General features: G+C 36.2%; 1 protein-coding gene across 1 annotated transcript; it reads right to left on the bottom strand.

Annotated features, from left to right (window-relative positions):
• Window positions 1–59: 59 nt before the first annotated feature.
• Window positions 60–668, bottom strand: LOC120197327. The gene has a single exon (XM_039198898.1). It carries the CDS (start codon window positions 666–668, stop codon window positions 60–62), a length of 609 nt encoding a protein of 202 aa, XP_039054829.1.
• Window positions 669–16,236: the final 15,568 nt, after the last annotated feature.

Raw genomic sequence — 16,236 nt, 5'->3', positions numbered from 1 at the left:
AAAATTTAAAGGCTAAAATAACTAAACTATTAAAATTGGAGGGTGAAAATTAAAACAAATTATTTACATCTGGTCATGCAATTTTTCTGTCTTAAGACCCAAGCCGGAGGGCTTGAAACCACAATGCCACAATAACCATGCAACCAGTATTCATATTTGAATGGTCTTCCGAGCGATCGAGCTCGGAACACCGCTTTGATCATAAACATGATCCGATTATTCTTAATCTGGTTGCGAAACACCAGTGTTTGGTTCAATGAAAGCCTAACCTGACTGGTGATCATATGAAAATCTAGGAACTTGGACTGACCTTTCACAGCAGAGAAAGGTTGTATATTTTGTGTAGCAATCAGGGTTTTCTCGAAGTAAAGATCGAGATACATGTTACTGAAATCGAAGTCCGCCTTCTTGTTTGGATTTGTGAAGTTAGCCGCTAAAGTGAAATCAGCATCGAGCTGGTAACCCGTGTCGAGAGAGGCCACATTCAAGGTGACACTGTTGAGATCGAAGAGTGGACAACGTGGTCGGAAGACGAGATAGACCACGACGAGGACTAGGCCTCCTATGACTATTAGCAGACACAAAACTAGACACAAAGTTGCCGCACACCATACTGTAGGGTGGGTTCGGGAGGCTGGGCCCTCAAAACGAGTAACATGAACAGGCATTCTCTTTGGGATGCTTGCGGCGTGGTTTACCTTCAGTAATTGATAAGCTAGGATGTTGGTCTTGATGCTGGTCTGCGACCACGTCGTGGCTACAACACGGCCGATGGATGACCACGTTGTGTGGGTGTTTCGGTCATGATCTTTGATTAAAATGTAGGTTGGTTTTGGCCTGCGGATGAGCCAATCTAATAATGAATATACATGACTGGAAACAAAGTAAAATCAAAGGGATGATGCAAGATAATTAGCTAAAAGAGGATAAGCTTCATGGGAACTTCTTGTAAAGGCAAAGAATCAAAGCATAAACCGAGTACGGGAAGCAAGTAATCTTAAGGGAGGAATTGATTCTTGCTACTTGGAATTTTGCCTAGAATAGCCCTGTCCATTGGCCAAGTCAGATTACTACCTAAAGTCCTAGGCTCGACTCCATTAATTTTAATTCAAACTATTAAGTTACAAATTGATATTACAAAATATTTATCATTTGTATAGTAATTATGTTGGATATATTATATTTTTTATAACGACTTTTGATACATTCATATGATACGATTATATATTTTTTTATCATGTTTTAGTTATCTTTCTTTTGTCAGTCGTGTTGCGGAAGACGGCTATCGGATAGAGCAAAATCGCAAATGATAATTTGAGAAAATAAAAATGAAGATAAAAAAGACACTAAATTTACGTGAAAAACCCCTGAATAATATAGGGTAAAAACCACGGGCAACGGTAGAAGAATTTTACTATGAGAAAATAGGAATTACAACTTCTCTCAATCGACCAAGGAGAAAACAATGATAATTATCTCTTGATAAAAAGGAGAAAACAACTCTCAAGAAACACTTTAAATTCTCTCTAGTATTGGAAGAAAGCTAGAATGCTTTGGGATGGTTTTGAAGCTAAATGAGCTAGGGTATTTATAGTTGAAACTTAAGGACTAATCTTGTAAATACCCTAGAGTCTAATGACTAAAGTTTATGATTTGCCCATACAAAAAATCAATAAAATTTGCAGCCATTTTGGACTAGAATTAGCCACCCATTTGTCATTCCCCATTTGCCATTTTTGACCAAAGAATTCTACAGCCACCAAATTTGACATTTGATTTTTAATAATCTCCCACTTGAAGATTTGATTGGAACAATCATATCTTCACACCATTCTTTCTACCATGTACCTTCATGTTGCTTAAGTCTCTGACAGGCCACAAGAGGATCGACACCAGGTAAATTTATCAGCGTTGATCGCCTTCGTCATGAAATCTGCTATGTTGTCTTTGGTATGGATCTTCTGCATATCTACTGTCCCTTCTTCCACCTTTTCACGAATGAAATGGTATTGAACTCGTATGTGTTTTGTCCTTGAATGAAATGTTGGATTCCTTGCTAGATGAAAGGTGCTTTGACTGTCACAAAACAGAGAGACATACTCTTGATTGTGCCCAAGCTCCTCCAATAGCATTTTCAACCAAATTGCTTCTTTACTGGCTTGTGTAGCTGCTACATATTCTGCTTCTGTTGTGGATGTAGCCACAACTGACTGTAATTTTGAAACCCAACTTACAGCTCCACCAGCAACTTTAAACACATATCCTGTAGTAGATTTGCTTTTATCCAAATCCCCTGCATAGTCAGAATCTACATAACCATTTATTAGTAAGTTTGATCCTTCGTAACATAATGCAATATTTGAGGTTCCTTTGATGTATCTCAGGATCCTCTTCATTGTATTCCAATGCTCTTTGCCTGGATTCGCCATGTACCGACTAACCACTCCCACTGCTTGTGCAATGTCTGGTCTTGTGCATATTATAGCGAACATTAAACTTCCCACTGCTGATGCATACGGTACTCAAGACATCTTCATCCTCTCTTCTTCACTGCTAGGACTCATACTGAAGGATAATTTGAAGTTAATAGGAAGAGGGGTAGAAATTGCCTTACTATCTTACATGTTGAATCGTGCCAAGATCTTTTCAAGTAATTCTTTTGTGAAAGCCAAATCTTCCTATTACTTCTGTCTCGGTGAATTTGCATCCCTAGAATCTTATTTGTTGATCCCAAGTCCTTCATTTCAAATTCTCTAGCCAATTGTGCCTTCAATTCTTCAATATGATCTTTGTTGGGTCCTGCAACCAACATGTCATCCACATACAACAGTAATATAACAAAATTGTTATCACCAGACCTCTTGAAATAAGCACAAGGGTCTGCATTAAGTTTGTTGTATCCAAGGCACATAATGAAGGAATCAAATCTCTTATACCAACACCTTGGCGCCTGCTTTAGACCGTACATAGATTTGTTCAACCTGCAAACTAATTTCTTCTTTTCTTTTTCTTCAAAACCTTCAGGCTGGAGCATGTAAATCTCTTCTTCAAGATTTCCATGAAGAAAAAGCTGTTTTAACATCTAGCTGCTCTAGATGTAAGTTCAATGTAGCACACATTGCCAAGACTACTCGAACTATTGTTAGTCAAACCACAGGAGAAAATATTTCATTGAAATCAATACCTTCTTTTTGAGCATATCCTTTGACCACCAGTCTTGCACGATACCTCTCAACTTGATCGTCACCATTTCGCTTGATTTTGAAGATCCATTTGTTACCAATTGGCTTCCTTCCTTGTGGTAGTGGCACAAGGTCCCATGTATTATTTTTATGAAGGGCTTCAATTTCTTCTTGCATCGCCATCATCCATAGTGAAGCATCTGAGCTGTTTATTGCCTCTTGGTATGTTGATGGCTCACCGTCCTCTGTTAAAAGGCAGTATGCAATATTACCTTCTATAACATAATCTGAGTGCCAATTGGGATGTCTTCTCACACGATCTGATTGACGAGTTGTTGGAGCTTCAGAACTCTATGGTTCTCGTTCATCATGTACTGGTTCTGCTTCAGAAGAATCTCCTTCTTCAAACTCTTTTTCCACATGTATCTGAGTAGTCTCTGATTTTTCAGCGCTATCATCGTCGTCTTTTCTTTGTAGTTTATCTTCTACAAAGATAACATATCTACTAATGATCACTTTACGAGCAGTGGGATCCCACAAGCGATACCCCTTTACTCCATCAACATGCCCCAAGAATTTGCATTTCCTGGATTTTGGATCCAACTTTGAAATTTCTTGGGAGTTGTACATCACGTACACAATACTTCCAAATATATGGAGGTTTGAATAATCAGCTGGTTTACCAGTCCACATCTCCATTGGTGTTTATTGCAGTTGATGGAGCTCGATTCACCAAAATAACAGGCGGTATTGACTGCTTCTGCCCAGAATGATTTTTCTAGGCCTGCGTCCCTCAACATTGCTCTTGTTCTTTCTAACAAGGTTCTGTTCATCCGCTCTGCCACTCCATTTTGTTGAGGAGTGTTTGCCATTGTGAAACTGTCTTTTGATGCCTTCTTTCTTGCAAAAGTCATCAAATTCTTCGCTTGTGTATTCTCCTCTATTATCTGTTCTGAAACACTTGATCTTATTTCCAAAATCAAGTTCCACCCGCGCTTTGAAGATTTTGAAAGTTGAAAACACATCTGACTTCTTCTTAATAGGATACACCCAACATCTCCTAGAGTAATCATCAATAAATGAGACAAAGTATTTTGCTCCACCTAGGGATGTAACTGGTGCTTGCCATACGTCAGAATGAACTAATTCTAGAACATTTTTGCCTATAGAATTTGACGTGTTGAATTTCAACCGGCGCTGCTTACTTGTTATGCAATGCTCACACAAAGTAAGTGATACCTTTGTTAAGCCTAGAAGTAGCTTTTGCTCCACAAGAACTTTCATTCCTTGTTCTAACATGTGTCCAAGTTTCTGATGCCATAGCATTGCCAAATCTGAACTACATGAGGCAACAGAGGCTTCTGCTTCTACCAAAGTCTCTCCCTTCAACATGTACAAGTTTGCAGCTATTTTTTCGCCTTTTAGCACCACAAGCGCTCCACGGAACACCTTCATGATTCCTTTCCGTGTTTCAATCTTGCTTGCATTATTATCCAACAATCCGTAGGATAATAAATTTTTCTTCAGGCCTTTCACGTGCCGCACATCTCGAACAACTTTAATTGTTCCATCATACATCTTTAATTTGATGGTTCCTACACCAACGATCTCTAAGGCATGATCATTGCAACTATACATAGATCCTCCTGAGACAGGTTCATAATGATGAAACCATTCTCTTCTTGAGGTCATGTGATATGTCGCTCCCAAATCAATGAGCCATATATCTGTAAATCTTTTTCTGCCTTCCACGGTGGTTGACGCTTCACAGCATAGAGCATCTCCATCATCTGAAGTGTTTGCGGTATTGCCTTGTGGATTGGAGTTTTTATTTAGACTCCAACAGTCCTTCTTCAAGTGACCCTTCTTTCCACAGTTGTAGCACTTTAAATTCTTCTTGCTCCTTGACTTCGATCTACCATGTTTGTTACTGCTGCTTTGGCCACGTTCTGTTGATATCCCTCTCATCGTGTCAACACTTTTGCTTGTTGCAGATTTACTTGTCTGTCTTCCTTGTTCTTGCGCTGATTTTCTTCTTGTAGAACAGCAGCTGTAACGTCATCGAAAACTAGACTGGTGACATTACTATTTGTCAAGTTGATGATGAGTTGATCGTACGAATCCGGTAGACTTTGAATTAGAAGTTCAGCACGTTCTTGTTCTCCTATTTTACAGCTTAAGGATGTAAGCTGAGAAAATAAGGTGTTTAGTGTATTTAAGTGCTCCGTCACTGAAGTAGATTCTGGCATACGGAGAGTGTACAATTTCCTCTTAAGGAAAATTTTATTGTGCAGCGATGTGGCCTCGTACAATTTGGTGAGATGATCCCATATCTCCTTAGCTGTCTTCTTCTCCTCGATGCTTGACAATACTTCATCTGCTAATGCTAGATGAAAGTTTGCCATAGCATTCCCGTCCATCTCGTTCCATTTGATGTCATCTGCGAAATCCACCGGCTTTTCATTGATAGCCGCTAGACACCCGTCTTTCCTTAGGATGGCCTTCATCTTCAATTTCCACAATGAGAAATTTCTCCCATTAAATTTTTCAATATCAAATTTCGTTGCCATAGCTTCTTCTACGGATAGTTCCCACTATTTCACTATCGTGAATAGTTCTCTGGAACCTTCAAAGAATGAGTAATAACTTCTTATTTTCTTATGTTGGAGGATCCACCTTTTGGTAGCAACCACAAAGATAATAAGCAGATATTACACACTTTAATCTAGCTCTGATACGAATTATTGCGGAAGACGGCTATCGGATAGAGCAAAATCGTAACTGATAATTTGAGAAAATAAAAATGAAGATAAAAGAGACACAAAATTTACGTGGAAAACCCCTGAATAATATAGGGTAAAAACCCACGGGCAACGGTAGAAGAATTTCACTATGAGAAAATAGGAATTACAACTTCTCTCAATCGACCAAGGAGAAAACAATGATAATTCTCTCTTGATAAAAAAGAGAAAACAACTCTCAAGAAACTCTCTAAATTCTCTCTAGTATTGGAAGAAAGCTAGAATGCTTAGGGATGATTTTGAAGCTAAATGAGCTAGGGTATTTATAGTTGAAACTTAAGGACTAATCTTGTAAATACCCTAGAGTCTAATGACTAAAGTTTGTGATTTGCCCATACAAAAAATCAATAAAATTTGCAGCCATTTCAGACTAGAATTAGCCAACCCATTTTCCATTCCCCATTTGCCATTTTTGATCTGCAGCCACCAAAGCCACCAAATTTGACATTTGATTTTTAACAAGTCATACATTCATCGGTCACTTTGAGGGGTTATATGTCTATTCTCACTGACTTCGGTATCGGAGCATTTTCAAAGACCTACCTCTGACTGGCAAGAACTTATGCCACCCAAACCTCTTCAACACCATAATGATATCAAAAGGTTCTGGTTTTAAGAAATGCAAATTTATTTTATGATTACATTATGTTATGATGGCAGGGAAGTTAGGGTTTGATCGTGGTGATTTGGGGGAGATTTCGAAGAAAGGATTGGGAGACAGCAACAATAATTGGGGGAAAAATCAAAGGATATTAGGGATTGGAAAGGGGGCTAGGGATTGATGTTATAATTGAGATTGGGAATCGAGGGAAAATTGGGGAAATGGCTGAGATATATGAGGAGGTTTGTGGGTATATTCTGATATCCAATATTATTTAATTTTGGGCTTCTAAATGGGCTTGAGTCTATTAGAAGAATATTAGGAGAGATGTGAATATGGTGAGTCAGCAGAGTTGGTTATTTTGTTAGAGATGTTGTTTTGACAGCTGGCATTGTATATACATAATGTGTACCGACCCTTTAAGGGATTATCTTATGAATGAAGAACTTTTTCTGTACCTAAATTTCTCTATTTTCTGAAATCCCTAAAATTCTTCTATTTCTTATCCTAAATCATAATAAATTGGTAATCAGAGCTAAGTTTTTTGATCCAAAATCAATTGTTCACGCTGGGAAAGGCAAGAAAAATGCAGAAAACTGGAACCACAGAGGTACCAGAACAAGTAACACTGGAGGTGAAGGAGGATATGAAAATGTGTGGACACTAGAAACTATTGTAAAAATCCTTTTGGGAACACAAGTTATGTGTTACCTAGACCAAAATTGGAATTACCAATGTTTGATGGTATTAATTCCAGGGGTTGGGTTAGGAAATGTCAGAAGTTTTTTAATTTGTTGGGAATACCAAAGGAGTAGAAAATGGAAGTAGCTGCCATGTATTTAACTGGGAGAGCTGAAACTTGGTTTGATGGGTATATGATGCAGAAGCATAGGGTTACTTGGCATGAATTTGAGGCTGATTTATGTCACATATTTTGTGACATAACTTATTCTGATGTTATTGAAGAATTCAATAAGCTAATGCAAAAGGGGAGTATGGAGGAGTACCAGGAAAGATTTGAGGAGTGAATACCCTATTTGCTACAACAAAACATGCATCTGGGGGAGGAGTACTTTATTTCCAGTTTTATCAGTGGACTCAAGGAAGAATTAAATCATAAGGTGAAAGTGTTAGAGCCCAAGAATTTATTTGAAGCTTATAGGCAAGCTAAGTTATATGAGTTGGCTAATGAGATTGAAGGAAAGAAGTTTAAAGCTCCTGCCAAATTATTTTTCTTACACTCTTTCAGATAGTCAACAGAACAATGGAGTTAAGACTTTTTTGCCTAAATCAGTCCCTCCTAATACAAACACAAGGCAGAGTCTATTGGAATATAGAAGAAATCACAATTTGTGTTTCAAATGTGGAGAGAAATTTACGCCTGGACACCAGTGTAAAAGCAGACAATTGAATTGTATGAAGGAAGAAGAGCCTGTTGAAGTTGCAGAACGGGAATTAACAGAAGGAGAGAATGGGGAGGTGGAAGATCAAGCTAAGGAAGCCTTGGAAATTTCTATAAATGCTATCACAGGGAATGTGGGACATACTACCTTGAGGATTCAAGGTTTTATCAGAGGGAAGCCTATTAATGTGTTAATTGATAGTGACAACACTCATAGTTTTGTAACTCCTAAGTGGGCAAAGGAAGGGGTTGAATTGGTTCATACACAACCCTTAGTTATTACAGTGGCTAATGGTGAGAAACTGTTTAGTACTGCTAGAAGCAATAAAGTGAGCTGGAAGATGCAAGGCTATGATTTTCAGCATGATTTTAGAGTTTTATCTCTGGGAGGTAGTGACATGGTGTTGGGGGTAGATTGGATGGAAGAATTAAGTCCTATCATGATGGACTTTAAAGCTAAGACCATCAGTTTTGAGAAGGATGGGGAAACTGTAGTTATAAAAGGATCTCAAAAGCTGCCAATAATTAGACCCATCACAGGGGAGAAATTACAGAAGCTAGCTGAAAAAGACACTGAATTGAATGAGGAAATCTATTTTCTCAGTGCTGAAGTTGAGGACTGTGAAATTACATTACCATTACAAGACTTATTAGAGGAGTTTAAAGAAGTATTTGAAGAACCAAGGGGAATGCCTCCTAGAAGGAAACATGATCATGCAATTGTCCTTAAGCAAGGAACACAACCAATAAATCTTAGACCTTATAGATTTGCTCATCATTATAAGGCTGAAGTGGAGAAACAGGTTGCTGAAATGTTGTCCTCTTCTATTATTCATGTGAGTAAAAGTCCCTTTGCCTCCCCATGTTTACTTATTAAAAAGAAAGATGGAACTTGGAGATTTTGTGTGGATTATAAGAAACTTAATTCTGCTACAGTTAAAAATAAGTTTCCTATTCCTATAGTGGAGGATTTGTTAGATGAACTGTTAAAAACATTTTTGATATTTCTATATAACAAATTAAGTTAAATGAATTTTAAGATTTTTACAAATGATTTTACAATTTATATTCGATTTAATTTATCGAATATCAAATTATTACTCCAAGTCTTTGAAGATCAATTTTAATCCTTACTAAATGTGTAAAATTGTGATTTGTACTTAAACTATTTTTGAAACAATTTTTCAAAGTATTTTAAACCAAAATCAAGCCTTAAATCAATTTTTCAAAGATGCATCAATACCATGCATCGATGCATCAATGAATAAATTAAAACATCGACTGTATTCCATGCACCGATGCACTCTCCATGCATCGATGCACTCTGATTTAATTAAAACATCGAATGAATTTGATGCATCGATGCACAATTCATGCATCGATGCACCAGGCTATTTTTCAAACATCGAATGCACTTCATGCATCGATGCACTTAGTGCACCGATGCACTAGGAGTCCACGGTTAAATATTTGAAATTTTACACTGATGCACCGATGCATAATGGTCATGCATCGATGCATGAGACGCTCCTACCCAGAAAATTAATTGTTTTCACACAATAACGACTCTATTGACTCCACTAATTATAACCAACGTTCAGAATTGATTCAAGGAGTATTTAAACAAGTTTAGAATCCATTGATCAACAAGAAGAAACATCAAGCAATTAGAATCAAGAGAGAATCAAAGAGAAATCATCAAACCTCAAGTTTGAGCATTTCAAGCCTATTTTTCATTCAATATTCATTTTGCTTTCAAGAACACTTATTGTGCTCAATTGTATTTATTCTTGAGTGTTCTTTCTTTGTTCTAGAATTGTGCAAACATATTTTCCTTGTGAGGTTTTTCTTGTAAGTTTGTAAATTTGTATTTCTCTTTGAGAAAAGAGTGTTCTCAAGAATTGAGGTATATTCTTGAGAGAGTTGTAAGGTTATTCTTTGACCTCAAAAGAAAGAAAAATTAGTGAATTTGTTGGAAAATACTTAGTGTGGATAGCTAAGGTAGTGGACGTAGACTTTGGTTGATAAAGTCGAACCACTCTGAATCGCTGTGCAATTTCTTTCAATTTTCTGCAAAAGCTTCCACCAATATTTTTATTGCCAATTCACCCCTCTCTTGGCCAATTCAGTCAATCTATTAACTCAACAATTGGTATCAGAGCCTAACTCATTTGAAGGTTTAATCGCCTCTTGAGTCGATTCGGGAAGAGTTATATCGATAATCAAAGTCATCAATGGTCTCCGCTTCAAACTTCGAATTCGGTCTCGACTCGATGCCCGTCAATAAGCCTCCTTTCTTAAATGGAGATAATTATGCCTATTGGAAGAATAGAATGATGTACTTCATTCAAGCAAGTGACATGAGAGCATGGAATGTTGTAGAAGAATGATACATCAAACCTCTCACTCATCCAAGGTTGTGGAGGAAGAGAGAAAGAATGTTCCAGTTCAACTCCAAAGCCATCCATATCATTTTTTGTGCTCTTGGACCAGATGAATACGGAAGAGTTTCATCGTGTACAACCGCCAAAGAAATATGGGACAAACTTCAAGTCACTCATGAAGGTACCGATGAGGTAAAGAAATCTAAAATTAGTATTCTAACGCATAGCTATGAAAATTTCAGGATGAAACCAAATGAAGATCAAAGCTATGACGGATAGATTTTCAAACGATTTTCAATGGTCTCAAATCATATGGAGAGATCATTTCAAATGAAAAGCTTGTGAGGAAGTTAGTCTACTCCCTCCCAAAATCGTGGCAATCAAAGAAGACGACAATCATCGAGTCTAAGGACTTAACGTCCTTAACTCTTGAAGAGCTAATTGGGTCACTCCTCACTCATGAAATGATGCTCGAAGATGAGGTGGACCTCAACAAGATTGACGAGACACCAAAAGTGAAGGAGAAGAAGAAAAATATTGGAGTTGCTCTCAAATCCACAAAAGATGAGAGTGATTCGAATAACGATGACGATGATGAGGAAATGGCATTGTTTGCCAAACGGTTCAGAAAAATGATGAGACCTATCGAGGAAGAAATTCAAATGAAATGAAGGCCTCAAAATGAACCGAAAGAGAAGGACCCAATCATTTGCTACGAATGCAAAAAGCCAGGGCATGTCAAATATGATTGCCCACAATTGAAGAAAAAGGGTTAATCAAAGAATAAGCATAAGGCTCATGTGACTACATGGAGCGATGAAGAAAGTTCCGATGAAGAGGAACAAGAAGTAGCTAACTTGTGCTTGATGGCATTTGGGGAAGATTCTAAGGTAACCTCTAACTCATCCGATTTTGATGATTTATCCTATGATGAGTTATTAGAGGAATATAATGGGTTGACTTCGGATTATGAGAAATTATTTTTAAAATATAAAAAGATGTTTCAAAATTGAAATGAAAACAAACTCATATCCAAAACCAACAACGATCTTGAAAGTAAATCAAAGATTTGCAAATCAAACTAGAAGAGTTTGAAAAGAAAAATTTAGATTTGCAAAATTTACTTTCAAAGATCAATGATGATCATCAAAAGAAAATTGATGATCTTAAAACTTCTTTTGATAAAGTTGGAACAAAAACATTTTGAAAAAGGTGGAAATTCAAAATCCAACTTTGATAGAAAAAGTTTTAGAAACTACAATCATAGAGGTCCCCAAAGAACCTCTAATAGAAAAACGTTAGAAGTGTGGGTTCCTAAAGAACTCATTACTACTAAAGATAAAAATATCCTACACAAATGGATACCTAAGAGGACTAGGATTTGGAAACTAATGATATGGACCCAAAAGAATTTGGGTACCAAAAATCAAAAATTAATCTTGTTGTAGGGAAAGGAGCATTGCTACAAGGCACGGGAAACAAATTCAAATTCATGGTACCTTGATAGTGGATGCTATACATGACCGGAGATAAAAGCCGATTCATTGGCTTAACGCCAAAATAGAGGAGAAGTGACTTTTGGAGACAATTCAAAAGGTCACATTGAAGGTATTGGTACAATAGGTAATACCTCTTCCATACAAATTAAAAATGTTTTATATGTGAATGGATTAAAGCATAATCTATGAGTATTAGTCAATTATACGATAAAGGATTCAATGTCTTTGAATTAATGGTTGTAAAGTCATTGAAATTGCATCTAATCAGATTATGCTCGTTGATCATAGAATAGGAAACTATACATGGTGCATTAGATTCTTTTGATATGACTAATTATGCCTAGTTGAAGAATGAACATGATAGTTGGTTATGGCATAGGAGACTAGGACATGCTAGATGAGTGGTTTGCAACGGTTAATTCAAGGATACCTAGTAAGAGGTTGCCTAAGCTTAATTTGATAATGATAAATCTGTGATGCTTGTGCTAAAGGAAAACAAAGCGAGTTTCTTTTAAATCCATTAATGATGTATCAACTAGTAGAGTTTTACAATTGATCCATTTAGATCTTTTTGGGCCAACTAGAACTACTAGCTTGGGTGGAAAACAATATGCATTTGTCTTGGTAGATGACTATTCTAGATATACTTGGGTTCTATTTTTAAATACTAAAGATGAAGCATTAGAACAATTCATCACGTTTTCAAAAGTAATCCAAAATGAAAAAGGTTACTCTATAACTAGTGTTAGGAGTGATCATGGAACTGAATTTGAAAATCTTGGATTTACTGAATTTTGTAACTCTAACGGTTAGCCATATTTTTTCAGCACCTAGAACCCTCAACAAAATGGAGTTGTTGAGAGGAAAAATCGAACTTTAGAAGAAATGGCTAGAACCATGCTTTGTGAAAATAATTTGCCAAAATATTTTGGACGGAAGCCACAAATACCGCTTGTTATGTGTAATCGGTAATGATTAGGCAATTTTAAAGAAAACTCCATATGAAATTTCAAAAAAAAAAGCCTAACATTAGTTTTTCATCCTTTTGGATGTAATGTTTTGTTTAAACACGGTAAAGAAAACCTTGGCAAATTTGATGCTAAAAGTGATGAAGGAATTTTTCTGGGTTATTCCTTAAATTCTAAAGCCTATCGTGTATTTAATAAAGAACTTTAGTTGTAGAAGAGTCTATACATGTTGTTTTCGATGATAATCCCCTTCCGAGGAAGGATTCTTGTGTGAATGATGATGTAGGTGTTATAAATACAAATGACGTTAGACATGACATTGGAGAACCATCATCAAAGGAAGAATGAAAATGAGGAACTCATGATCCTCTTGAGAATCCAACCATTGAAGAAAGGGAAGTATCTTATCCAAGAGAGTACAACTATGTCAAGAATGGTGAAATTATAGGTGATCCATCAAAAGGGGTAACAACTCGATCTTCTCTTAGAAATATTTGTAATTATGTTGCATTTATCTCATGCATAGAGCCTAATAATATTAAAGAAGCATTAAATGATGAACATTGGATTATGGCCATGCAAGAAGAGTTAAATCAATATGAGAGAAGTAAAGTATGGACATTAGTTGAAAGGCCTGGTAATAAATCTATTGTAGGTACTAGATGGGTATTTAGGAATAAGCTTGATGAGAGTGGTAATATAGTGAGAAACAAGGCTAGACTTGTTGCTCAAGGGTATACTCAAGAAGAGGGCATAGACTATGATGAAACATACGCTCCCGTAGCTAGGATGGAAGCAATTAGAATGTTATTAGCATTTGCATGTTTAATGAATTTAAATTATATCAATGGATGTTAAAAGTGCATTTTTAAATGGTTTTATAAAAGAAGAAGTGTATGTGGAACAACCTCCAGGTTTGAAGATTCAAATTTTCCGTATCATGTTTAAAATTGACAAAAGCTCTTTATGGTTTAAAGCAAGCTCCTAGAGCTTGGTATGAAAGATTGTCAAATATTTTAATTGAAAAAGGTTTTTCAAAAGGGAAGGTTGACACTACATTGTTTTTGAAGCATAAAGGTAAAGATTTATTAGTAGTTCAAATTTATGTTGATGATATATATTTGGTTCTACTAATGATGTTCTTTGCCAAGAATTTTCTAAGCTAATGCAAAGTGAGTTTGAGATGAGCATGATGGGGGAGCTCTCATTTTCTTGGGACTCCAAATCAAGCAAGAAAAGATGGCATCTTCATCAATCAAGCTAAGTACGTCAAAGATGCTCAAGAAGTTTGGACTGGAAAATGGGAAACCTCATGACACTCCAATGAGCTCTTCAACAAAGCTTGACTTAGATGAAGGAGGTAAATGTGTAGATAAATTATATAGGTCAATGATGGATCTCTACTTTATCTAACTGCAAGTAAACCGGACATTATGTTTAGTGTTGCTTATGTGCTAGATTTCAATCATGCCCTAAGGAATCACATTTACTAGCTGTTAAGAGAATCTTTAGATACCTTAAAGACACTCCTAGTTTAGGACTTTGGTATCCTAGAGACTCTAGCTTTAGCTTGCATGCTTTTTCTGATGCGGATTATGGAGGATGCAAATTAGATAGGAAAATCACCTCCGGTACTTGCCAATTCCTTGGAAATATGCTGATTTCTTGGTTTTCAAAGAAACAAAATTGTGTTGCATTATCTACTACTGAAGCCGAATACATTTCAACTGGTAGTTGTTGTGCACAAGTTTTATGGATGAACAATAACTTTTTGATTATGGAATTGAAGTTGGTACCATTCCTATCAAGTGTGACAATACTAGTGCTATTTGTCTCACTAAAAATCCCATCCAACACTCTAGAACTAAGCACATTGAAATAAGACATCACTTCATTAGAGACCATGTTACTAAGGAAGATGTAGATTTAGAATTTGTTGATACTTTGCACCAATTAGCGGATATCTTTACAAAACCTTTAGACAAAGAAAGATTTTGGACACTTAGGAGAGAATTAGGTTTAGCCAACCTATCTTCACTTAGTGTTTAAAATAATTTTTAGCACTTTTAAGAATAAATGAAAAATGCTTATAATAGTAATTTTTGATTGCATTCATTGCCATTAGTTAGGGGGAGTTTATGTTATTTGGTGAAAATTAATTTTATGTTCAAATATTTTTTTAAGAGATGAACTTGATTGATTGAACATAGTTAATTTTCAATATATGAGTTGCCAAAACCACTAGACCTAAATAATTTAGCATTTTAAGTGTTTAAAATGGATTTTTGATATTTTTGTGCTTAATGCACCGATGCACTTAACAATGCATCGATGCATCCCTTTGAATGTACATCGATGCATCCGCATGATGCACCGATGCATGCCTTGAATGTGCATCGATGCACAAGATCATGCATCGATGCATCGGTCGGGTTTTGGGTTAAAATGCCTCATTTTCTTCATTTTCTCAAAACCTAAAAACCCCTCTCTCAAAGCCGTTCGTCTCTCTCTCTCTAAAATCTCCATTCTTGCTCAAAATCAACGATTTTTCGACGAAATTTTCAAGCTTTTCAACTCCCAAACCTGCTTCAATCATTAAATCGTGCAAAACAACTCCTCATATCTCTCAATCCGAATTTTCAAGGTATTTTTCTAAAAATCTCTATTTTACAAATTTATGATTTTAGAACTAGTTTTAATTAGTTCTAGGATGTACATTATATCGGGCATTGATTGTTTGTTGGTTCTAAACAAGATTTTACTGCCAATTTCTTCCAAAACAAACAATTTTTCAAAAAAAAATTATTGGATTTCGAAATTAAAAAAATAGTAAGATTTTTGATTTAATTGTTTTGTTTTCATGAAAACTATATTATGATTATCAATTTTTTAATAGTTTTCAAAACATGCCCATAGGATTGATTTAGAGAACCTTGAAATATTGAGGACTCAATTGAGTTTTGGGATTGATTGTGCATACATATGTTTTCAAATTGCAGGTAATATTCCTTATTCTGTTTCCTTTAATCATGTCTAATCCAAAACGTCCTAGAACTTCGTCTAGTCATTCTCGTTCAAACCAACCGCCAAATCCCGTTCATCCACCACCCACTAGTCTATTAGGTTCTTGTTTTAACATGCCTGAGCGTCGTAGAGACAAACTGTACTCTAGGTACAGAAATTCTTTCCAAACTTATAGAATTCGTGAAGAGCGTATTTCTTCGCTTCAAGCTATGGTTGACATCAATTTCGAATACCTTCCGATTCTTAAAGCTTGGAAGTTTGATAAATTGTTTAAGCTTAAACCTATCGTCTATCAACAACTGGTCCGCATTTTCTATTCCAATGCGGTCTGTATTCAAAATCAAACCCAATGTGGAACCATCAGAATTAGATCCT

Source organism: Hibiscus syriacus, unplaced genomic scaffold, assembly GCF_006381635.1.
Source record: "Hibiscus syriacus cultivar Baekdansim isolate YM2019G1 unplaced genomic scaffold, ASM638163v2 tig00117048_pilon, whole genome shotgun sequence".
NCBI lineage: Eukaryota > Viridiplantae > Streptophyta > Magnoliopsida > Malvales > Malvaceae > Hibiscus > Hibiscus syriacus.
This window is presented reverse-complemented; position numbering and strand designations above follow the sequence as displayed.

What these genes read in the sequence shown, in the direction of transcription:
- LOC120197327 (XM_039198898.1), bottom strand. Translation starts at nt 668, where the DNA reads ATGCCTGTTCATGTTACTCGTTTTGAGGGCCCAGCCTCCCGAACCCAC.